General features: G+C 41.2%; 1 protein-coding gene and 1 long non-coding RNA gene across 2 annotated transcripts in view; one reads left to right on the plus strand and one right to left on the minus strand.

Moving 5' to 3' along the window:
- The window catches only part of LOC105738425, a 66,681-nt gene extending 48,018 nt beyond the window's left edge, over positions 1-18,663 (minus strand). The window contains exon 1 of the long non-coding RNA XR_001114239.1: positions 18,599-18,663. This is a non-coding gene — a long non-coding RNA (uncharacterized LOC105738425). The remainder of the gene's footprint in view (positions 1-18,598) is intronic.
- The window catches only part of ERICH2 (glutamate rich 2), a 28,561-nt gene continuing 20,561 nt past the window's right edge, over positions 18,579-26,578 (plus strand). Inside the window, exons 1-4 of the mRNA XM_012500546.2 lie at positions 18,579-19,084; positions 25,051-25,081; positions 25,281-25,329; positions 25,547-25,583. Coding sequence (XP_012356000.1) covers positions 18,579-19,084; positions 25,051-25,081; positions 25,281-25,329; positions 25,547-25,583 — 623 coding nt within the window. The remainder of the gene's footprint in view (positions 19,085-25,050; positions 25,082-25,280; positions 25,330-25,546; positions 25,584-26,578) is intronic.

The raw sequence follows: 26,578 nt of genomic DNA on the forward strand, positions 1-26,578 counted from the left end.
AGGAAGAATCTGAAGTGAAACTGGTCGTGTTTCTATCAGCCGCAGTCTGCTGTGCTGATACAGGAATGAAGGAGTCAGAGATCTGGATTTAACCAGGGTTGTAGATTTAACCAAGCAAGTAGTTTGAGAATTTAAACATGTGATACAGGCCAACAATGAACAATAGGGAAGAAAAAAAAAAAGACCATACAAGAAAGGAAACGTAATCACAGTACACCACTAGATTGTGCAGCAACATGTTTGTATAGACTTTAGATCCTGACTCATCATGCTGTCTAAGATCAGCCAGTCATGTTCCTGATAAGTCCATTACCCATGCAGAAGCATAAGAGATTTAAAGGTATATGCCAGGGAGTGATTAAAATGATTGTGGCCAGACGTGGTGGCTCACACCTGTAATCCCAGTACTTTGGGAGGCCAAAATGGGCAGATTGCTTGAGCCCAAGAGTTTGAGACCAGCCAGGGCAACATAACGAGACCCCATCTCAAAAAAAAAAAAAGATAAAAAGAAAAAAAAGCTGGATGTGGTGGCATATACCTGTAGTCCCCACTACTTAGGTGGCTGAGGTGGGAAGATCACCTGAGCCCTGGAGTTTGAGGCTGTATGAGCTGTGATGGCGCCACTGCACTTGAGCCTGGGTGACAGAGTGAGACCTTGTCTCAAAAAAAAATTTTTTTTTAATGATTGAACATGGCATTTTAGCTAGGTAAGAAAGGCTGTGAGAACCCTAGGGGAGGGGAAAAGCTTCAGTGGAAAGGTGATAGCATCAGTGAATTAAAAATTTGGTGGGAAGGAAAAGCTATTAGAGGTGGAGTCCCATAGGAAGTGAACTGAGAAAATAATGTTCAGCGAACAGGGTGATTAAAATGGAAATTAAGGAGGATTTTCTGTGATTGATAATAAAATCTAGGGACTGCTAATAGAAATATAAAGTAACATATGCAATTTAAAATATTCTACCAACCACATTTAAAAAAGTAAAATGAAACAAGTGAAATTTCTTTTGATAACATTTTACTTAACAAATATATGCAAAGTACTATCATTATAATATGTAATCAATATAAAAAAATTCATTACGGCCGGGCACGGTGGCTCACGCTTGTAATCCCAGCACTTTGGGAGGCCGAGGCGGGCGGATCATGAGGTCTGGAGATCGAGACCACAGTGAAACTCCGTCTCTACTAAAAATACAAAAAAATTAGCTGGGCATGCTGGCGGGCGCCTGTAGTCCCAGCTGCTCGAAGAGGCTGAGTCAGGAGAATGGCATGAACCCGGGAGGCGGAGCTTGCAGTGAGCCGAAATTGCGCCACTGCACTCCAGCCTGGGCGACAGAGCGAGACTCCGTCTCAAAAAAAAAAAAAAAAAAAATTCATTAGATATTTCATATTCTTTACTTTTTGAAACTACATCTTCAAAATTCAGTGTATATTTTACACTTGGGTACATCTCATTTTGACCTAGCCACATTCAAGGCTGCAGTGAGCTATGATCACATTGCTGCACTGAAGTGTGGGCAACAGAGCAAGACCTTGTCTCTTATAAAAGAAACAAAAAAACAGGGGGAGGGGTGTTTGTAAGATTAGACATTCAAAACTAACCTAGATTTGATACAAATGATAGAATTCGTGGACAAGGGTATTAATGCAGCCATTATTATAATTATCATCAAGAAGCTAGAGAAAAGGTTGAGCATGTAATTGAAGACATGGAAGTTATAAAAAAGATCCATATCAAACTTTTAGAGATGAAAACTAAAATGTCTAATATGAAAAACACACAGGATGGGATTAATGTCAGATTGGACATTGCAGAAGAAATGATTAGTGAATTTGAAGACATTTTCATAGAAACTATCCAAAATGAAACACATAGAGAAAAAAATATTAAAAAAAGAAATGAACAGAATATCAGCAAGCTGTGGGACAAGGGGCCTAATACATGTGTAACTAAAGTTCCCGCAGAAGAAAAATGAGGGAAGAGAGAATCATATGTCAAGTAATAATGGATGAAATTTTCCAAATTTGATAAAATGGTAAACCAACAAATTCTCAATGCTCACTGTATTAGTCCATTCTCAAGCTGCTATAAACTGCCGCAGACTGGGTAATTTAGAAGTAAAGAGGTTTAATTGACTCACACTTCCACACTGCTGAGGAGGCCTCAGGAAACTTAGGATCATGGCGGAAGGCAAAGGAGAAGCAGGCACTTTCTTCACAGGGCAGCAGGACGGAGTGAGTACAAGTAGGGGAAATGCCAGATACTTATAAAACCATCACATCTCATGAAACTCATTCACTATCAGGAGAACAGGATGGGGGAAACCACCCCATGATCCGATTATTCCACCTGGTCCCACCCTTGACACATGAGGATTATGGGGATTACAATTCAAGATGAAATTTTGGGTGGGGACACAGAACCAAACCATATCACTCACCAAACCTCAAGCATAAGAAACTTGGAAGAAACTACATCAAGGCTCAGAGTAATAAAATTGCTTAAAAACAGTAATAAAGAGAGAATCATAAAAGCAGATAGAGGCAAAACAACATCACATGCAGAAAAACAAAGAACAGTATGACAGATTTCTTTTTAGAAACAATGCAAGCGTAGCATGGCAAATGAAGGTGCAAGACAATGGAGCAACATTTTTTAATGTCCTGAAGGGAGGGAAGGAGAGGGAATCACTGGCAACACAAAATCCTTTACCCAGCCAAAATCTCTGTCAAAAAATGGAAGGCAAAACAAGGACCCTTTTTAGACATACAAAAGCCAAAAGAATTTATCACCAGACCAGCACTACAAGAAATGTTAACAGTAATCCTTCAAGCAGAAGGAAAATGGTACCAGATATAAATCTGCATCTACATAAAGGAATGAAGTATAGTGGAGATGGTAACTATGTGGGTAAATATAAAGTTTTTTCTTATTATTTAAATCTCTTTAAAAGATAACCAACTCTTTAAAGCAAAAAAATAAGACAATGTATTATCTATTTGGAAACTAAATGTAAATATAACACATATATATAACACATATAGAAATATAGGACAACAAAAGCACAAAGGACAAGAGGGGAGAAAAGGAAGCATGTTTTACATTTCTTTTTTTTTTTTGGAGACAGAGTCTCGCTCTGTCACCCAGGCTGGAGTGCAGTGGTGTGATCTTGGCTCGCTGCAAGATCCGCCTCCTGGGTTCATGCCATTTTCCTGCCTCAGCCTCTCCGAGCAGCTGGGACTACAGGCACCTGCCACCACGCCCGGCTAATTTTTTTTGTATTTTTAGTAGAGACGGGGTTTCACCATGGTCTCGATCTCCTGACCTCGTGATCCGCCCGCCTCGGCCTCCCAAAGTGCTGGGATTACAAGCGTGAGCCACCGCGCCCGGCCTGTTTTACATTTCTTATATTCTACATGTAGTGGTATAATATTACTCAAAGATAGATTGTGATAAGTTAAAGATGTCTACTCTATGCCTTAGCAGTCACTGAAATAATACAGCAAAGAGTTATACTAATAAACCAACAAAGGAGATACAATTTAATCATAAAAATAATTTAATCCAAGAGAATGAAGAAAAATAGGAAAAAGGGAATAAAGAACAGGTAGGATGAATAGAAAACAAATAATATATAATCCCAACCATATCAACATAATATTAAATTAAAATGGTCTAAATACTTCAATTAAAAGGCGAAGATGTGAGACTGGTTAAAAAGGCAAGATGCAAATCTATTCAAACTACTAGGGACCAGCTTTATATATAAGGACACAAATAGGTAAAAAGTAATAGGATAAAAGATAGATCCATCATGGTAACAAAAATCAAAAAAAGTCTGGGGGCTATATTAATATCAGACAAAGTAGATTACAGAGCAAAGAATATTACCAGGGATAAAAAGGGTCTTTTAATTTTGATAAAATGATCAATTTATCAAGAGGCTATAACAATCCTAAATGTTTATGTCCCTACTAACAGAACTTGCAAACACATGTAGAGAAGCTGATAAAATTGCAAAGAGAAATAAATGAGTATACAATTATAGTTGGAGATTTTGACACCCTTCTCTCAATAATTGGTAGGATAAGTGGACCAAAAATCAGTAAGATATATTAGATTTGAACAAAACTATCAACCAACTTGACCTAATTGACATTTATAGAACTCCCCATGTAACAACGGCTGAATACATATTCTTTTCATGTGCATATAAAACATTTACCAGGATAGACCATAGTCTGGGCACTAAAAAGTACAAATATGTTTAATAGAATTCAAGTCATACAAAGTACATTCTCTGATCACAATGGAATTGAATTAGAAAGCAACAACAGAAAGATCTCTGCAAAATCACCAATTATTTGAAAACTAAGCTATGCACTTCTAAATACCTCATGTGTCAAAGAATAAATGAAAAGGGAACTTAGGAAGTATTTAGAACTAAATGAACATGAAAGACACAGCATTCAAAATTTGTGGAATGCAACTAAAGTTGAACTTAGGAAGAAATTTATAGCGCTGAACATTCATATTTGAAAAAAAAAAGGCTTCAATCATTGACGTGAGAGCTCTCATCTTAAGAAGAAACTTGAAAAGGAAGGCCAAATGAAACCTAAAGTAAGTAGAAGAAAGGAAATATCAAAAATCAAAGTAAGCCAGACATGGTGGTGCACACCCATCATCCTAGCTACTCGGGAGGCTGAGACAGGAAGAGCACTTGCGCCCAGGAGCTCGAAGTTGCAGTGAGCTATGATTGTGCCACTGCACTCCAGCCTGGGTGACGCAGTGAGACCCTGTCTCAAAGTAATAGTAATAATAAAGTCACAGTAGATATCAGTGACAGAAAACAGAAAACAATACAGCAGATTGATGAAACCAAAAGTTGGTTTGAGAAAACAAATACAATTATGAAACCTCTAATTATACTGATAAGGAAAAAAGAGAGAAGACCCAAATTATCAGTATCAGGAATGAGAAGAGTGGCATCAATACATATTTTATATGTAGTAAAAGGACAATAAGGACTACTATGAACATCTTTATGCCAATAATTCAACTTATACAAAATGGACAAATTCCTTGGAAGACATAAACTGCCAAAGCTCACTTAAGAAAAAATAGGTAACCAGAATAGCTCTATACCTATGAAAGAAAGTTTTAAAAACTTTCAAACAAAGAAACTCCATGTCTAAATGGCTTCACTTGGGAATTCTCCCAAACATTTAAGAGACAGATTCTATACAAATTCTCCCAGAAAATTGAAGAGAAAGAATACTTTCCAACTCATTCTACAAGGTCAGTATTACTCTGATACCAAAACTAGACAAAGACTTTACAAAGAAAGAAAAGCAGTGACTAATGTTATTATGAATGTATATGTAAAACTTCTGAATAAAATTTTAGCAGATTGAATCTGGCAATATTTTTAAAAGATAATATATCATGGCTAAGTTAGTTTATCCCAAGAATTTGTTTGATTTACTAGTAGAAAAGTCAATGCAATTCAACATAATAGTAAACTTAAAAAGAAAAACCATATGATCATCTCAGTAGGTACAGAAAAAGCATTTGGCAAAATTGAATGTTTATTCCTGACAAAAATTCTCAGGAATAGAAGGAAACTTAAAATCTTATAAAGGGTATTCATTAAAAAAAAAAACTACCAAAAGCATTATACTTAATGTTGAAAGACTGCTTTCCCCATCTCTGATAAAAAATAAAGCAAAGATGTCTACTCTCACCACTTCTATACAGCATTATACTGGAGGCTCTAACCAGTGCAATAAGACAAAAAAAAAAAAAAAGAAATAATAGGCTCCTAGAATGAAAGAAAATGATAAACTGTCTTTATTCACAGATGACATGCTCTTCCATGTATAAAATTCAGTGGAATTCACAGAACAGCTACCAGAAATAAGCAAATTTACCAAAGTTTCAGGATACCAAATCAAAATATAAAAATTACTTGTATTTGGCTGGGCTCAGTGTCTCACACCTGTAGTCTCAGTACTTCAGGGGACCGAGGCAGATAGATTGCTTGAGCCCATGAGTTCAAGACCAGCCTGGGCAACATGGCGAAATCCCATCCAGTCTGGGTGAAAGAGGGAGACCCCAATTGGCCGGGCACAGTGGCTCACGCCTGTAATCCCAGCACTTTGGGAGGCTGAGGCAGGTGGATCACGAGGTCAGGAGTTCAAGACCAGCCTGGCCAAGATGGAGAAACCCCGTCTCTACTAAAAACAAAAAAATTAGCCGGGTGTGATGGAGGGCACCTGTAATCCCAGCTACTCAGGAGGCTGAGGCAGAGAATTGCTTGAACCCAGGAGGCGGAGGTTGCAGTGAACCGAGATGGGGCCACTGCACTCCAGCCTGGGTGACAGAGCGAGACTCCGTCTCAAAAAAAAAAAATTAATTGTACTTCTATATACTAATGGCAAATAATCAGAAATTGAAATTTCAACACTCTTTACAGTAGCATCAAAAAATATGAAATACTTAGGAATAAGTCTGACAAAAGATGTTCAATTCCTGTACACTAGAAACTGCAAAACATGGCCGGGTGCCGTGGCTCAAGCCTGTAATCACAGCAATTTGAGAGGCCGAGGTGGGCAGATTGCTTGAGCCCAGTTTGAGACCAGCCTGGGCAAAATGGCAAAACCATATCTCTACAGAAAATACAAAAAATGGCTGGGCGCAGTGGCTCACGTCTGTAATCCCAGCACTTTGGGAGGCTGAGGTGGGCGGATCACCTGAGGTCAGGAGTTTGAGACCAGCCTAACGTGGAGAAACCCCGTCTCTACTAAAAAAAAAAAATACAGCATTAGCCAGGCATGGTGGCACATGCCTGTAATCCCAGCTACTCGGGAGGCCGAGGCAGGAGAATCACTTGAACGTGGGAGGCGGCGGTTGCGGTGAGCTGAGACTGCGCCATTGCACTCCAGCCTGGGAAACAAAAGCGAAACTTTGTCTCAAAAAAAAAAAAACAAAAATTAAAAGTTAGCCACGCATGTTCACAGGCCCCTGTAGTCTCAGTTACTTGGGAGGCTGAGGCAGGGGGATCGCTTGAGCCCAGGAGGTCGAGTCTGCAGTTGGCCATGATTGTGCCACTGCACTCCAGCCTGGGTGACAGAGCAAAATCCTGTCTCAAAAAAGAGAAAAAAAAGCCCGGGCGTGGTGGCTCACGCCTGTAATCCCAGCACTTTGGGAGGCCAAGGTGGGCGGAATCACAAGGTCAGGAGTTCGAGACCAGCCTGACCAACATGGTGAAACCCTGTCTTTACTAAAAATACAAAAAATTAGCTGGGTGTGGTGGCGGGCGCCTATAATCAATGCCAGCTACTCAGGAGGCTGAAGCAAGAGAATCACTTGAACCCGGGAGGCAGAGGTTGCAGTGAGCCGAGATCGCACCATTGCACTCTAGCCTGGGCAACAAGAGGGAAACTCCATCTCAAAAAAAAAAAAATTGTGCTGGAGTAATTGGAAAACCATATGTTTTTAAAAATAGACTTCAGGCCAGGTGAGGTGGCTCACGCCTATAATCCCAGCACTTTGGGAGGCCGAGGCAGGTGGATCATGAGGTCAAGAGTTCAGGACCAGCCTGGCCAAGATGGTGAAACCCCGTCTCTACTAAAAATACAAAAAATTAGCCAGGCATGGTGGTGGGTGCCTGTAATCCCAGCTACTTGGGAGGCTGAGGCAGGAGAATTGCTCGAACCCGGGAGGTGGAGGTTGCAGTGAGCCGAGATCACGAAACTGCACTCCAAGCCTGGGCGACAGAGCGAGACTCCATCTCAAATAAATAAATAAACAAACTAAAAATAGACTTCAATTCACACCTTGTACTATATAGAAAAATTAATGAAGATGGATAGCAGACAAAAATGTAAAACCTAAAAATATGAAACTTCTGGAAGAAAATAAAGGAGAAAATCTTTTTGGTCTAGGATTGGGCAAAAATTTCTTACATATAAAACACACAGGCTGGGTGTGGTAGCTCACACCTATAATCCCAGCACTTTGGGAGGCTGAGGTGGATGGATCCCTGAGGTCAGGAGTTTGAGACCAGCCTGGCCAACATGGAGAAACCCTGTCTCTACTAAAAATACAAAAAAAAAAATTAACCAGGCATAGTGGCGGGCACCTGTAATCCCAACTACTTGGGAGGCTGAGGCAGGAGAATCACTTGAACCTGGGAGGTGGAGGTTGCAGTGAGCCGAGATCGTGCCATTGCACTCCAGCCTGAGTGACAAGAGCAAAACTGTCTCAAAAGAAAAAAAAAAGATATAAAACACCCAATAGTGATTTATATGATTTATAAAAGCAAAAATTTGATATAGACTTCATCAAAATTAAAAGCTTCTGCTTTTGAAAGACACTTTAAGAGAAGGAAAAGACAATATATATGGATTTATTTATTAGTATATATATACTTATACTATATTTGTGTGTGTGTATATATATATTTTATATATATATTTTATATATATATATATAGTCCTATGCCACATAACATTTAAGTCAAGGACAGATTGCAGACAGTCAGTGGTCTCATAAGATTATAATATCATATTTGTACTGTACCTTTTCTATGTTTAGATATGTTTATTTATTTTTGAGACAGAGTCTCGCTATGTCACCCAGGCTGGAGTGCAGTGGCATGATCTTGGCTCACTGCAACCTCTGCCTCCCAGGTTCAAGCAATTCTCATGCCACAGCCTCCTGAATAGCTGGGATTACAGGCATGCACCACCATGCCCAGCTAGAGACAGGGTTTCATCATGTTAGCCAGGCTTGTCTTCAACTCCTGGCCTCAAGTGATTTATCTGCCTTAGCCTCCCAAAGTGCTGTGATTGCAGATCTGAGCCACCAAGCCTGGCCTAGATACATTTAGATACACAAATGCTTATCATTGTGTTATAATTGCCTATGGCATTCAGTACAGTAACATGCTATTGAGGTTGGTAGCCTAGGAGCAATAGGCCATACCATACAGCCTAGGTGTATAGTAGGCTATACCATCTAGGTTCGTGTAAGTTCACTCTAGGATGTTCCCACAAGGATGAAATCACATAATGACACATTTCTCAGAAAGTATCCCCACCATTAAGCAATATAAGACTGTATATAAACCCTCCCATCTAAATAATTAGAAAGTATACGTTTAAACAGTCCCAATAGTTGAACAAAGACTTCACCAAAGAAAATATATGGACAGCAAATGAAAAAAGCACTCAAAACATTAATCATTGGGGAAATTAACATTAAAACTACAATGAGATAATGCAACAGACTTAATAGAATGGCTAAAATTTAAAAGACTGCCTATGGAGAATCGCTTGAACCTGGGAGGCAGAGGTTGCGGTGAGCTGAGATGGCACCATTGCATTCCAGCCTGGGCAACAAGAGCAAAACTCCATCTCAAAACAAAACAAAACAAAAGACTGCCTATACCTGGACTAAGTGAGGAAGCAGATGAACTGGAATTTTCATATGCTGCTGGTAAGAACATAAAACATACAATCACATTGCCAGTGTCTTAAAAAGTGAAACATACATATACCAAATGACCCAGCCATTTCACTCCTATGTGTTTACCCAAGAAAATGAAAGTATATGTCCATAGAAAGTCTTTTTGTTTTTTTATTTTTATTTTATTTTATTTTAATTTATTTTATTAGAGACAGGGTCTCACTCTGTTGCCCAGGCTAGTCTCAAACTTCTGGGCTCAAGTGATCCTCCCACCTCAGCTTCTTGAGTAGCTAGGACTACAGGCACATGGCACCATACCCAGTTAATTTTTTTTATTTTTGTATTTTTTGTAGAGACAGTCTCACTATGTTACCCAGGCTGATCTCAAACACCTGACCTCAAGTGATCCTCCTGTCTTAGCCTCCCAAAGCATTGGAATTACAGGCATGAGTCACTGCACCCAGCCTAAAGTCGTACATGTGAATGTTAATAACAGCTCCATCTGTAACAGCCAGAAACTGAAAACAACCCAAATGTCCATCAACAAGTGAACAGATAAATTGTGGTATATCCATGCAATGGACTACTGCCTGGCAATAAAAAGGAATGAACTATTGATTTTGCAACATGATTAAATCTAACATTATGATGCTGAGTTAAAGAAGCTAGACAAGGCTGGGCTTGGTGGCTCACGCCTGTAATCCCAGCATTTCGGGAGGCCGAGGCGGGTGGATCACGAGGTCAGGAGATTGAGACCATCCTGGCTAACACGATGAAACGCTGTCTCTACTAAAAATATAAAAAGTTAGCCGGGCGTGGTGGCGGGCGCCTGTAGTCCCAGCTACTCGGGAGGCTGAGGCAGGAGAATGGCATGAACCCGAGAGGCGGAGGTTGCAGTGACCCGAGATCACGCCACTGCATTCCAGCCTGGGCGACAGAGCGAGACTCCGTCTCAAAAAAAACAAAAAAAAAAGATTGGTTTTTATGCAGTGATAGACCACTGATGCAGTAGCCAAGGAGTCTTGAGAAACTCCAATACTTAAATATTCAGCAGAGAAATGTAAGTTGGCAAAAAAAAAGGTAGTCAGAAACAGTAAGAAAATCAGAAAGGTACAATGTCACAGAAACAAGATATAGACCCACAGAAACAAAGCAAAATGTTTTCAGAATAAAGAAATACAATGTGTCAAATATAGCTGAAAGGTCAAATAAGATGAGACGAAAAGTTACTTTTGAATTTAATGACAGGAAGGTTGTGGTCACACAGTGACAACTGGGGCAGAGGGAAAACTTATAAGCTCAGCTTTGGACAAATAGAGTTTGAGATGTCTATGGGATATTTAAGTATATTTGTCCAGCATGTAGTTAGATAATATATGACCTGAAGCTCAGTTTAGGGCCAGTCAGCATAAAGGTGGTCGATAAAACCGTCAGTGTAAATGAGATCACCAGGGAGACCATGTTGACGGGTGGGAGGGGATCTTAGTGCACAGCAAGGTTTTAAGCGTGAGCACAGGTAGAAAACACACAAAGAAGCTCATGAAGAGGAGAACTGGGAGAATGAGGTTCATGAAAGACAAGAGAAAAGTGTTTTAAAAAGAAACGAGAAAGACCAGGCATAGTGGCTCATGCCTGTAATCCCAGCACTTTGGGAGGCCAAGGTAGGAGGATCATTTGAGCCCAGGAGTTCAAGACCAGCCGGGGCAACACAGGAAGGCCTCATCTCCACAAAAATATAAATTAAAAAATTACCCATGCATGGTGGCACACACTGTAGTCCCAGCTATTCCAGTGGCTGAGGAGGGAGGATAGCTTAAGCCTGGGAGGTGGAAACTGCAGTGAGCTGTGATGGCGCCACTGCACCCCAGTCTGAGCCACAGAGCAAGACCCTGTTGATGCAGGGTAAGTGAGTGCCAAAGTGGACCTTAGCTCACTGGGTTCTCGGTTTTGCCCAGGAAAGAATTGAAGGGCAAGCCAAGGGTGGAAGAAAACAGCTTTATTGAAGAGGCAGTGTTACAGCTCTGTGACTGCTCCTGCAAAGCAGGAGCATTAGGCAGAGAGTAGCAGCTCAGGGCATTTTGCAGTCATAGTTATACTCATTTTTACTTGCATGCAGATTAAGGGATGGTTTATGCAGAAATTTCTAGGGAAGGGGTAGTAACCATTGGGCCATTTCCATGGAAAGGGGTGGTAACTACCAAGTGTTGCCATGGCAATAGTAAATTGACAAGGCACACTGTGGGCATATCTGATTGAAAGCTCCTTTTGTCCTGGCCCTGTTTTAGCTAGTTCTCAATCTGGTCCAGTGTCCAAGCCCCGCCTCTCGAGTCGAGTCCTGCCTCCTACCTCACCATCTAAAAAAAAAGGAGGCCGGACGCGGTGGCTTACGCCTGTAATCCCAGCACTTTGGGAGACCAAGGCGGGCGGATCACAAGGTCAGGAGATCGAGACCATCCTGCCTAACACGGTGAAACCCTGTCTCTACTAAAAATACAAAAAATTAGTCAGGCGTGGTGGTGGGCACCTGTAGTCCCAGCTACTCTGGAGGCTGAGGCAGGAGAATGGCGTGAACCCGGGAGACGGAGCTTGCAGTGAGCCTAGATGGAGCCACTGCACTGCAGCCTGGGCGACAGAGCGAGACTCCGTCTCAAAAAAAAAAAAAAAAAAAAAGGAATGAGAAGTAATTATGTCAAATGTAGTAGAAAAATCTCCTAAGGCAAGAAGCAGAAGGTCCCCCTCTCACATACCGCTCTGAATCTGACACTCTTTGCCAGAGCAGCTTCAGCAGTGCAGTGCAAAGCCAGCAAGGGCATGCTGAGCAATGATGACAATTAGAATATGGATGCCCACATGTAGAGACTCTTGGTGCTGAGGACAGGGGGAAAAAGGGCAGTTTTGAGGGCCGTGTGCTTTGTTTTCTGTTTCATTTTTTTTTGAGACTGACTTAAATTTGTTTATTAATTGAGGGGAAACACCCCAGTGGAATGTTTTTCCAACATTTGCTTTCCGCAGCTTTTATGAAAAGCCCTTCAACTTGTGTTTAGTTTTAACAATATCACCTTTCATGTCAATATACAATTGGGTAAAATTCCCAGGTTTATTTGCTTTTAGATTAGTTGATTCTCAATTGAGTGGGGGTGGGGTGGGGACTTTTTCTCACAGCTATCTTCAAGTCACAGTCAGAGGAAGTATCTAGTGCTTCAAGAGTTCCTAAACAGCACTAAGAGAAAAAGCAAAATTCCCTGGTCAAATAAATTTGAGAAAGGCTACACATTAAAAAAAACTCTCTCAGAGAAACTGACAAATTATATTAGCATATTAAAGCCTCTGAGACATTCTACATTAAACAAAAAACTTTAACAGTTTAACAAACAAACTAATTTCCCCCAGGGGGAATGCTTTTTTCTCTGCATGTTAATAACATACCAGAAGAATTTTCCCTTATCACCAGTTTAGGAAACCCTGCTGTAGCCGATTGATTCTACCTACGGATTCCTTTTGGGTTTTACAATAGAGAGATTCTTCTCCATCTTATCTCTAGATTTAGGGATTCCTGTTACCTCAGGGACTTGGAGCCCTCCCTAGACTATTTACAGTAAAGAATGGTGATAACACCACCAGTTATTACCTTAGGAACCCCTTTGTAACACTAGGGTCAGTGGGTACTTAACAAAATATTGGGCTGAGGGCAAGGATGATTGAGGAGAGCTCAGCAAGAGACATCTTTAACTAAGGGTAACAAAATTCCCAGTCCGTGAAAGGATTAGTAAGTTTTTAAACACTTTCCTAGAAGGATATGAGTTGGTGACAGGATCCAAGCGCCTCCTTACATGTCTGGAGGAAGCCATCAACTAAACTACAATGACTCTAAGATACAAAATTGGGAATGGTAACATATTTTGAAGTTCTGTTGAAATAAAGAATCATGATATGAATGCCCATGGAAATGAAAGGGCGATCAACACTATGGTTTGAAAAGGGGGAAATTGTAGAGCACAGATGTGTTCGTGTGGCAGTGTGCTGTCTCTAGCAATACTCAGAGAGAGAACAATGAAATTCTGATTGGCCCCAGTGTGAGCCCAGGTGAGGTTCAGCTGCCAACCTTCTCTTTCACATCTTATGAAAGTCATTTAAGCACAACTAACTTTTTTTTTTTTTTTTTTTTGAGACAGAGTCTTGCTCTGTTGCCCAGGACAGAGTGCAGCAGTGACTCAATCTCGGCTCACTGCAGCCTCCACCTCCCAGGCTCAAATGGTTCTCCTGCATCAGCCTCCCAAGTAGCTGGAATTACAGGAGTGGCCCACCATGCCCAGCTAATTTTTGTATTTTTAATAGAGATGGGGTTTCACCATATTACCCAGGCTAGTCTCAAACTCCTGGCCTCAAGTGATCCACCTGCCTCGGCCTCCCAAAGTGCTGGGATTACAGGCATCAGCCACTATGGCCAACCCAACCAACCTTTTTTAAAATAAATATTTAAAAAATTGCTATTTCACATATATACTAGTATTTACATTTATCCACACATCAAGAATTGGAGGATAATAATCATTTCCATGAAGCCCACAATAACAATGTTTTGGCTCCAGGCTCCCTCTACTGTCTCTGAAATAATAAACAAACATTTTATGGCACCCTCCTGACTAGATTCTAATACTTATGAAAGTCAAAACAAACACAATCTCATGCAAGAATAAAGGATATCCTTAGTATGATAATCAGGAAGTTCAGTATTTGAAGAAAGTTGAAAAAATATAAACTACTTAATAAAATATTAATATAAATAAAGCCATATGAAGTTGCCATTATTTGACCATTTTTTATCCACAAATGGTAATTTCATATGGTTTGACCTAATAAATGAATGTTTAATTGTCAAAGAATAGTAGGCTGTGTGTGTGTGTGTGTGTGTGTGTGGTGTGTTGCAGGAAAGATTGTTGCTTTTAATAAATAATATCTATTATTAAATTCCCTAAATGCATTGGTTAATTTACATGATGTTTCTTGACAAATATTAACTACAGGATATGTAAAGTCCATGTCTTATAGGAATATATGTATTATAATTTGGGTTTAGAAGAAAAAAAATCTGCCTTCAGATTAATAAATGTGAAAATACAAAATGTTTCACATGAAAAGATAAATGAAAGAAATGCAGCAAAGCCACATGCTTACAAGAGGAGAGCTGGAAATAAAATAGTTAACATTTTAACTGTGAGAGAAGGAAGTAGAGCAATTTGCATAGACTTCAAACAATCTCACACTGTTGAGAAAACCAGCAAATCCTGGAAAGAATTAGAGGTAAAAGCCAAAGTCAATACACTTCAAATACCCTGGGTATTTCACAGTAACTAACAAGAAAGCATCTTCTGGGTAAGTTCACACTTTGCAGGAAATAAATATTAATTCCGTTGTTGGTAGTTTTCCAAAAAGTTAATATTTTACAGTTCAGAAATTTGGTTTCTTAAATTTGCCTTTGAAGCTCGAAGAATGCCTTTTGAAGTTGTATTTTCATAGTCCTAGGAATTGAGTCTAAAAATGAAAGATGCCATCAAAGATTTGTTTCAAAGATGTTCGTGGAAACCTTATTTTTATAGTTTACTGTTCATCAATTAAATCTTATGTCTGGCATAATGCCTGGTATATACTAAGTACTCAACACCTTTTTTTTTTTTTTTTTTTGAGACGGAGTCTCACTCTGTCGCCTAGGCTGGAGTGCAGTGGCACAATCTCGGCTCACTGCAAGCTCTGCCTCCCGGGTTCATGCCATTCTCCTGCCTCAGCCTCCTGAGTGGCTGGGACTACAGGCGCCCGCCACCACACCCAGCTAATTTTTTGTATTAGTAGAGATGAGGTTTCACCGTGTTAGCCAGGATGGTCTCGATCTCCTGACCTCGTGATCCGCCCGCCTCGGCCTCCCAAAGTGCTGGGATTACAGGCATGAGCCACCGCGTCTGGCCCTCAACAAATATTTTTTTAACAATGAGTTACATAAGAAAAGTTGAAAAATTTCAAATTGGGGACTGTTTGAATAAATTATGGATAAATATTATACAGCCATTAAAAATGTTTTGAGACTTAAATACATTTGGGAAATGTTTAAGAGGGAAAGTTAAGCAAAAAAGGATGCTAGCACTGTGTACACATCTACTGCAAATGTTATAAAGTATATATATATATATGTGAGCCCAAAGAGGATAGAAGGAAAAATAGAATTATTGACAAGTTATTACTGAGTGGTAGAATTCTGGATGGTTTTAATTTTTTCTTTTGTGTTTCTCTGCATTCGTTTTATAATCAGAAAAACACTAAAAGTGATTTAAACATTTTTAACATAAGGCACTGCTAACATTCAGATCTGTAATAAAAATGAGTCCATTAAAAATCAGGGAGTTAGCCGGGCATGGTAGCTCACGCCATGTAATCCCAGCACCTTGGGAAGCCAAAGTGGGTGAACTGCTTGGGCCCAGGTGTTTGAGACCAGCCTACGCAACACAGTGAGACCTTGTCTCTATAAAAAAAGAAAAAAAAATTAGCAGGGGGCAGTGGCCTGTGCCTGTAGTCCTAGCTACTCAGGAGGCTGAGGGGATACAGAGGTTGCAGTGAGCTGAGATCAGGCCACTGCACTCCAGCTTTGCAGCCTGGGCTACAGAACAAGACGCTGTTTTAAAAAAAGAAATCAGGGAGTTTAACGAAATGTAGTTGTGGGATGATTCAATATTTGTATAAGACTGGCTCTTCCTCTCCACTTTGTTAGAACAAACTCTTGCTAGACAGACACTTTTGGTAATTTATTCAGTGGTGTAAATGCACAGGCCAGGGCTAAACTGTGCTTTATTTTTGAGTACACCAATAATAACTTCTGCACAAAAGTTAGGTGAATTATTTCTCAAGTTATACAAATAAAGATGAAATGTAGTGCTTTTTCATCAGAGAGAAGCAAAATAATCATCAGGGGTTCAAATAGGCACTGGGCCAGGCACTTTACCTAATGATCTTTAATTCTTACGGCTATCCTGAAAGTACTTTTATTTATATACAGAATATTACGGTAGAAGTAATAATATCTGAGTTGTTGACGAATTGTCATGTGCCAGGCTCTGTGTCAGGGGCTTTATTTTCTCTCATTCCATGTTCTGAGCTACAGGGGCAGGTAGTGCATGTATATCCACTTGGCACTTGGAGACCTTGAGGCCCAAGGTGGAAGCCAGATCGCTCTAACCACTCCTCGATGTGGAGAAAATACTTTTATTCTCCAAGGTCATGAATCTTTTTTTTTAATACAGGGTCTCAATTTGTCGCCCAGGCTAGAACGCAGTGGCGCAATCAAGGCTCACTGCAGCTTCGACCCCCCTCACCCCACCCTACCCGTGCCACTATGCCCAGTTAATTTTTTAGATTTTTTGTGGAGACAGTATTTCGCCATGTTGCCCAAGCTGGTCTGAAACACCTGAGCTCAAGCGATCCGCACACCTCGGCCTCCCAAAGTGCTGGGATTGCCAGGTGCGGTGGCTCACACCTGTAATCCCAACACTTTGGGAGTCCGAGGTGGGCGGATCACGAGGTCAGGAGATCGAGACCACCCTGGCTAACACGGTGAAACCTCATCTCTACTAAAAATACAAAAAAAATTAGCCAGGCATGGTGGTGGGCGCCTGTAGTTCCAGCTACTCGGGAGGCTGAGGCAGGACAATGGCGTGAACCCGGGAGGCGGAACTTGCAGTGAGCGGTGATCGCGCCACTGCACTCCAGCCTGGGCGACAGAGGGAGACTGTCTCAAAAAAAAAAAAAAAAAAAAAAGTTCTGGGATTACAAGTGTGAGCCACCGTGCCCGGCCCATTAATCCGTTTTTGCTCCCTTCAGGAGCAGTAAGTAAACTAAACACTGCATTCTACAAATGAACTCGAGCTTTTCTGTTAGGGGGAAGAAGAGTAGGTAGAGAAAGAAAGTTTAATCAAATTTGAGGTTTTCTTACCCTTCCTTGTAGTAGATCAATGGGAATAACCAGTCAACCACTACCCATTCATCAATACTAAGCAAATTCACCAAAACTAACGTTTTCAAAGGTGTTTATCAAGACATAACCTTTGCCTTGTTTAAATGAAAAGTCCTCAATCAAACAAGACATTTTTTATGTAAGGGTGTTCCTGTAATAGAGGAGGCAGTGGCCTGCTATGTCCTTATCAAACTAGGGAGGTATTTGTCAATGACTCCATTGAGTTCTTTTCAAAAACTTCCACTCTGGCATTTTTCCTTTGCCTCCTACCTATCATCAAGGGCTCACAGGAGATTTAAAGAATGAATGTGAACAGATGACTAAGAGAATTAAAAAATGACCACATCTCTGCATTCTCTTGGTTCCGGAAATGGTCCAGCTGGTTCTATTTTTATTATAATAATAATAAAATTTGCCATTTATTAAGCATCTTCTACATGTCAGAGCTTTATATATTTTTATGTCATTTTAGCTTCACAACCATCTACCAAGGTACATATCCTCAGCAGGTACCAACTCCAGAGATTAAATAGGGAGTACACCTGATTATTATGTGTCTACCATGTTAAAGTCGAATCCAGATTTGAGTCCAACAAACAGGCGTCCCTCAAAACACGTTGCCTAGCAACAAATTGATTCCAGTTACTTCCGGCATCCCAAGTGGAGAAAAATAACCAATTCCTTCCTAGAAGCCAAGCCTGAGAGACCTTTAGAATTCTGTAACAGAATTCTGTAACAGAAAAGCTCCCCACCCCCTACTGTGACCCAAGCAGTTACTTAAACAGTAATACCTCCCATTGGCCGGCGTGGCAGAGCAGCAGCTCCGGCGCTAGAGGGAACCTGGGCTGCTCTCCTTGGGAGAGAGCCGAGTCTCTGGTTCTAATCACTTGAATCTGACTTCTGGGAAAACTGGCGTCCAGGGGCTCCCCCGGGAGATCCATAATCTTCTTGGGGCGACCTCAGGTTGGGGGACTAAGTCCTGCAGGGGACACTTGTTCATCCACAACGAGGGACACCCATCTCTTCCAACTCAAGACTTCTTTTTACTCCCCAAGTTTAAAACTCTGAGGCCACCCCGCCCCCTTCCCTCTCCCTCGCTTAGAATCAGGTATGGACACCGACATTCCAACCCTCTTTCCTTCTTCGGCGCTCCTGAAGGTAACCGGTGCGCGTGCGCACGTCAATCCGAGGGTGTGTGCGCCCAGTTTCCGGCGCCGCGGGACACCCACGACCGCGGGGCTGTCCCTCAGCTCGGCCGCCCGCCCCGCCCCGCCCCCCCGGACCCGCCTCCCAGCCCCGCCCCGGGCCCTCCTCGCCCCGCCCGCTCCGTCCCGCGCCCTCCACCGCCCTACGGCCTGGGCCAGCCTCCACCCTGCCTCTCCGTGGCTCCCCGGGCTGCCCCCGCCCCCGCCCCCGCCCCCGCCACCTCCCCCGCCGTCGCCCCATTCCCCCAGCCCCCACCCTCGGCTGCTACCCGAGCTTCCTTCACGCGCCGTGCAGTCTCCACGGCGACGCTGCGTCCCCGACTCGGAGCCCCGAGCTCCGCGCGAGCAGCTAGCCGGGCTGGCTCTCGGTGTGTGCCCTTCGGATGGTCGGCTGGAGAGGGCCGCCAGCTGGTAAGACACTCCGAGGCAACGACCGGTCTCCCTCTCCCCAGCCCGGTGTGCAGTCTGACCCAGCCCCCACAGCAGACCACCCCCAGACCTGGCGCCCGAGCCTGCGGACTGCTCTACCGCACCTGGTTCCGGCTCTGGGCCCCGGGCCCCGTGGCTGCCAGGGGCCGCCGGGAAGGGAGGATGCGCGCGACTGGGGTGCGCCTGGCTCGCGGCACCCTCCTCCCGCAGTGGTCGGAAGAGGTGAGGAAGCGCTGTTCCTGTCTACGAGGGTATGGAGATAACTGGGCGATTCTGACAGGCTTGTCTACACCACCATGCTTTGACCTGCCGGTTCACACGCACCAACTCCTTCCCCGCAAATAACGAAGATGGCCCAGCCCCATCCCAGGGCTTCCCGACCCCCTCCCTCGGTCCTTGCCCTTGCCCGGAATTCTTTTACTTGTTTTTGGAAAATTAGTTAAGACATCACTACTAGGTAGATATAACTTGCTAGCCATACAAATTTCGATGGAATTTGCACAAATCATTTATACTCCCGGGCCTTATTCTCATCTTATGAGATGATGAAATTGACTTGAAACTTCCAAAATGTTGATATTGTTCCTTTGGCTACTCAAAACTACTCTACACTGAGCCCCTGTAGCATTTAAAGTAACACAAGGTATAATGATCAATTTATTGTTTGGCATAGGTGTCTTGGCTGAATCTATTTTTACCCTAGGAGAACCCCTGGAAGTCGCTTTTTAAAAATCTGAAAGGGACACTGGAAATATCTTTTAATATGTTTCATTTTTCTAAAAACCAAATACAATGATTCTCAAATCCAACTTTTTAATTTTTACTTTTTTGTGTGTGAATTGAAATTGTTTTGGTTTTTGTAATCTCTGGAAAACAACAATAACAATAGCATTTCTCTTTAAGTGTTAAGAGTTTTCCAGAGCTTAAATTCCAGCATCTCTAGGTATTTCACTGCACCCACTCCAGAGTTCCAGAGCTTTCTACCTACGCTCACTGGTTGAGCCACATCCTCAGTGTTTTCTCCCCCTCTTTGTCCCATCCAGTTTCGGCGTTTAGAACTGGCTTCATTTGTGACAGTTCACCTTCAGGACTGGCCTCCCTGGGCTGTAAATATTAACAATAGTATAGAAGAAGGAGTTATAGTAATTGCAGTTCTAGCAGGAGATGAGTGCTACTATTATTATTTATTAGTAGCCAATTATTTTAACTCTTGCAATTTAACTTAAAAGGTAGGTGGTATTTTTATCCACACTTTACAGTTGAGGAACTGAATCACAGAGAGGTTAAGGAATTTGCTCAAGGTCACACAATTTACTGGAATTTAAACATAGACAACCTGACTCCAGAGTCTGGAATCCTAGCACTGTATTACACCGTAAAGGAAATATGTAAAATTTATAGTCAGTTTAAAAAATGAATGTAAGTGATGGATGATCCTTGACACCATTTGTATACACATTTGAAGCTATGCCATGAAATATTGTTCCTGCATCATGTAATGTTTCCCCCACCAAGCTCCCTGAGGATAGAGGATAGTGCTTAATCAGCTCTGTCTCTCCTTCTCACCAGAGTTGCAGGGCCTCAGTGTGTAGCTAGCTAGCTATTTATTCATTCTGTCTTTGCCTATTAGACTACAAGGTAGCTTATAAAAACCAGTAGCACAAAACAGTAAAATAATTGCAGAAGTGGGATGAAGAAAAACATGTAATGTCTTCCAATATTACAAGAGAAATCTAAAATAAAATTTTTTTGAAATCCGAATTTTAAATGTTGGTAATTCATTTTATAAAAGGTGTTTTTGTTTTTTTGTTTTGTTTTGTTTTTCCTGAAGTCTGTGGAGTGTGGAGTCCAAATAATACCAATTGGGGAGGTTCAGAATCTTGTGGCCTCTGGTTGCATGGCTCCTAAACTACAATTTCTGAATCTCGAGGCTAATTTGTTAATCCTGCAAAGACAGTCTGGTCCCCAGGCAAAAAGAGGGTTTGCTTTGGGAAAGGGTGGTTATTATCTTTGTTTCAGTGTTAACTATAAACTGATTTCTTCCCAAAGTTAGTTTGGCCTATACCTAGGAAAGAACAAGGGCAGCTAGGAGGTTAGAAGCAAGATGGAATCAGTTAAGTCAGATCTCTGTCACTGTTATAATTTTCTCACTGTTACAATCTTTGCAAAGGCAATTTCACCTCTGTCCTTCCAGTTCTGCCTCCACTGCCTGCTGAATTCCTTAGCTATCTCCAGTCCTTGAGCCCAAAAGAAAGAATTTGATTGGTCCTGGTAATCACTATTCCTCAGTTTGGGCGGTATGGGAAATTACAATGTAGCCCCTTAGAGGGAAGCATTTATTATAGTATTTCGAAGCTTGCTCTGTGACATACATATAAGAAGTTAGTACCCATTTTACCTATAAGATTCTGAACTTCTCAAAGTAGAGTATCTTCATCTTTGTGTCCCCAGAGCTTTGCATAGTTATTTCTGACATGTAGTAGGTGCTCATCAAATGTCTGGTATTATATTATTATTGTCTTTTTTTTTAGAGACAGAGTCCCACTGTCTTGCCCAGGCTGGAGTACAGTGGCACAATCATAGCTCATTGTAACCTCAAGATCCTGGGCTCAAGGCATCCTCCCACCTCAGCCTCTTGAGTAGCTGAGACTACAGGCATACACCACCATGCCTGGCTAATTAATTTTTTATAGAGGCAGAGTTTTGCTGTGTTCCCCAGGCTGATGTCGACCTCCTATCCTCAGGCTATCCTCTGGCCTCGACCTCCCAAAGTGTTGGGATTACAGGTGCATGACACCTGACCCAAATACTTGTTTTAAATAGACATTGAATAGTGCATGAAAATTTGGAACTATCATAAACTGTGCTGTTCCCATTGCCACAGGACTGTTTAAAGATACCAACTTTATCTGTGTTCTAAATTAGTCTGCTTTTTCCCTGGAGTCAGTGATTTTTCTAAACAAGTATCAGTACTTTAGGTAGTTTTGAAAATTAATTAAAAGCCCTCAGAGATAATCTGCTTGTCTCAATCACAGTAAAGGCTCATTTTTGCTTCCCTAAGCAATTTTAATCATCCCCATAGGACATCTTTACAAACTTTTCTTTTAGATAAAACATTGAATTGTTTCAACAGTGTCCTGTTTCAACAGTGTCCTTCCTATATGCCAGGCTCTGCTGAACACTTTACCCAAATTATCCCATTTAATCCTTATAATAATCCACCAAAGGTGGCACCATGGTAATCCCCATTTTTCAGATGGAAGAATGGAATCTTAAGTTAAGTGACTTCTCCAGGCTCACCTGGGAAGTGACAGGAACTGGGATATGAATCTAGTCTCTTTCACTCAAGAGCCCCATCTTCTTTTTTTTTTTTTTTTTTTTTTTTTGAGATGAAGTCTTACTCTGTCACCCAGGCTGGAATGCAGTGGCATGATCTCGGCTCACTGCAACCTTCACCTTCACCTCCCGGGTTCAAGCAATTCTCCTGCCTCAGCCTCCTGAGTAGCTGGGACTACAGGCTCACACCACCATGCCTGGCTAAATTTTTTTTGGTATTTTTAGTAGAGACGGGGTTTCATCATGTTAGCCAGGATGGTCTCGATCTCCTGACCTCATGATCCACCTGCCTCAGCCTCCCAAGGTGCTGGGATTACAGGCATGAGCCACCACGCCCAGCCCAAGAGCCCCATCTTTTGATTATTCTTTACTGCCTCCCAAGGAATTCAATGTAATGAAAGGAGATGAAATGGACATTTCCTAGCTAATGATAAAGCCAGACCCAGCAGAGCATGGGTCTCCATCAAGGGCTGGGATGTGTCCATCCCTACGTTTTCACCAGGTGAAAATGGGAGAATTATATGCACGAATGTTTCATCTAGGTGAAGAGTTGAATGTTGCAATCCCTGAAGATCCTAGAACTAGAAAGGAGAGGGCTGCTCTAAATATAAAGGTGGGCCAGCACAGTGGCTCACGCCTGCAATCCCAGCACTTTGGGAGGCCCAGGCAGGAGGATCGCTTAAGAGCCAGGAGTTTAAGACCAGCTTGGGCAACAAAGTGAGACCCTGTCTCTTCAAAAATAAAAAAAAGTAGCCGGATGTGGTGGTGCACACCGGTGGTCTCAGATACTCAGGAGGCTGAGGTGGGAGGATTGCTTGAGCCCAGGTAATCGAGGCTGCAGTGAGTCATGATCATACCATCACACTCCAGTCTGGGTGACAGAGCGAGATTCTGTCTCAAAATAATAATAATACTATTAATAAATATAAATGTGATGCTGTACATCACATTTATATACAGGTACCCACGGAATTGTGGACTCTGTGAAGTGAAAGTGTCTCTCCGGGGAGATGATGTTAGATTTCTTTTGTTAAGGCCTTATTTAGTTCATTATTGCTTTGTTTCCTTTTTGGAGCTTTGCTGCCCTAGATAACCAGAGGAAAATCTTTCATTTATCCTAGAGTTTAGTCTTCCACAACTGTGTTTCCTCAAAAGATGCCGTGCTGTTCTGATAGATTTTAGTTCTCTGTGAGCCTCTTGGAGAGCTAATCTAATTAACATATGTAATGTTGGCTTGGTCAGGGTTCCCCAGAAAGCAAAGCCTGAGGCAAAAGTTTATATACAGCTGCTTTATTCAGGAGTATAAGTCAATATAAGGGAGTTGGATTTTAAAAAATAAAAACTTAATACGAAATAATGACGCTTCACTTTTAATGTCCACAGTCTTGGCCCTGAATTTTATATTCCGGAAATCCCTCAGTAGGTAATAATTATGATAATTTTTAAAGTCTGGTTTGGGTGTGGGAACAAGTGTTAGAGGGGTGAGAAAGTGGATTGTTACTTAGGAAAATTTTAAGTGTGGCCACTCCCATACTTGAAAAAAAACTAAGAGTTTATTTTTCTCTTAACTATGAGAATGAAATTTATCCAGATACATAAAAGGCTACATTATACGAAAATCAGTCCTATGATCAGGTAACTTAGGTAAAAATTCATAGAGAAAACATTGTACCTTTATATTAATAAACACATGAGAACTTAAGAGGTAAGGATTATATTTTAAAATCAAAAGTAATTTCTATATGTATTTGTTTAAATAATACTTTATTAAAAATACCATATCTTGAGATACTGTGGAAGAATTTCTTCTTGTTCTGGTCACATGTACTCTAAAAGGTGTTTTGTTGTTGTAGTTGTTGTTTTTTGAGACAGAGTCTTGCTCTGTCGCCCAGCCTGGAGTGCAGTGGTGCGATCCCGGCTCACTGCAACCTCCGCCTCCCGGGTTCAAGCTATTCTCATATCTCAGCCTCCCAAGTAGCTGGGATCACAGGCACCTGCCACTGTGCCCGGTCAATTTTTGTATTTTTAGTAGAGACAGGGTTTCGCCATGTTAATCAGGTTGGTCTCGAACTCCTGACCTCAGGTGATCCACCTGCCTTGGCCTTCCCAAAGTGCTGGGATTACAGGCGTGAGCCACCGCGCCCGGCCTTAAAAGCTGGGGTTTTTTTTGTGACACTAATAAACTGGAATGTGGCAGATAAGTTATGTAAAACCAAAAAGATAACAGAGAATTTCTTTTTTTTTTTAACTTTCATTTTAGGTTTGGGGGTACGTGTGAAGGTTGGTTACATAGGTAAACGTGTCATGAGGGTTTGTTTTACGTATTATTTCATCACCCAGGTATTAAGCTCAGTACCCCTTAGTTATCTTTTGTGCTTCTCTCCCTCCCCGCCCCCTCCCCCCAGAAGGCTTAATTTCTCTAGATTTTTTTAAACTAAATTTCATAATCCAGAAGAATGAGGTTTTACAGTTAGAATGGAAATAATGCCACTAAATACAAAAACAAAACATACTTAATACCCAACTGACAGACTGTGTTCTGTGTTCTATTTGTATTTTAAATCTATATAAGTGTTTAGAGACTTATGAAGTAAATATTTTGGTTTTTGCAGGACTTCTGTAGACAAGACAGATACTGTAAAGGTGAGAGTACATAATTTTTTTAGGATGTTTTGGGTCTATTTTACCATCAATTTATACAGTTTTTAAATAACCAGCTTTAGTATAAAATTGTATTTTATTCTAGCTAGTAGAAATGTTTACATAAAGCCTATTAGTAAATTATTTCAAGTATCTCAAACTAAAATAATAATGCTAGTTTTTATTTCTGCTTCTATTTTAGACAGCAAAGAACAAACAGAATGGCAGATTGCTAATGTTTGATCCAAAGGGTAAATGATTTATACTTTGAAAGAATATGTTTAGCCACTATTTTGTCCTAAATAGTAAGAAGAATATTGGAATGTTGAGTGTCATTGAATGACTTAGCAATTAAATCCTTTATTATGTTGCCTATCCTTTTAAAAATCCTAAATATTTGCCATTTAGAAATCTATGTTAGGGACATCACTGTTAATAAAATATTGAGGGTATTTTTTTCTCTTTCAGAAAAAGTGATGATTGAATCAAACGAAGCAATGTCAGAGTAAGAAGATGTCTTTGATTGTGCAGCTGATCTCTCCCATGCCTTTTAAGCAATTAGAACTAGATAATGCAGCCATTTGTCACCCAATTAAATTTGAAAGGCCAGAAATGCATGGATTAGCACTTCAGCTTTTGCTGCAGTCAAGGCAATTGTTACTTAGATAGAAGGACTTAAAATGAAAAATGAATTTTGATAAAAATGTAGAGGTATAGATAATATTCACTTCTACTTTTTAATGCTTAAACACCCTATATTCCGTATTTTACTTGTATCATAATTTTCCTTGCTCATTCCTATTTCCCTTTGATACTTATTTCTTTCAGAATATTTCTTCAAGTGAATATTTACTTTAAAATTAAACAAATTATTTACTATAACATGAATTGTTACTACTCAATAAAGAAAATAATCACCTCAACTAGTTGAAGAAACTGGTGTTAAAAAAAAATTGTATTTTTCCAGCCTTTTGGCTAAGATCAAGTGTAAAAAAAATCACAGTGCCGGGCGCGGTGGCTCACGCTTGTAATCCCAGCACTTTGGGAGGCCGAGGCGGGCAGATCACGAGGTCAGGAGATCGAGACCACGGTGAAACCCCGTCTCTACTAAAAATACAAAAAATTAGCCGGGCGTGGTGGCAGGCGCCTGTAGTCCCAGCTACTCGGAGAGGCTGAGGCAGGAGAATGGCGTGAACCCGGGAGGCGGAGCTTGCAGTGAGCCGAGATTGCGCCACTGCACTCCAGCCTGGGCAACACAGCGAGACTCCGTCTCAAAAGAAAAAAAAAAAAACACAGTAAAATATCGATTTAGTAACTAAATTTTAAATATCTGCTCTGTTCAAGGCTCTGATTCTGATAATCTATTAAAGCCCTTCCTGTAGTCATCTCCTACTTTCTGAAACAAAAAAATCTCAATTTATTCTATGAAAAATTACAGCTGAAAGTTGATCATAAACACATTTGTGGGGATTACTGACAAATTAGTAGGTACTATTCTGG

Source organism: Nomascus leucogenys, chromosome 22a (assembly GCF_006542625.1).
Source record: "Nomascus leucogenys isolate Asia chromosome 22a, Asia_NLE_v1, whole genome shotgun sequence".
NCBI classification, from domain to species: domain Eukaryota; kingdom Metazoa; phylum Chordata; class Mammalia; order Primates; family Hylobatidae; genus Nomascus; species Nomascus leucogenys.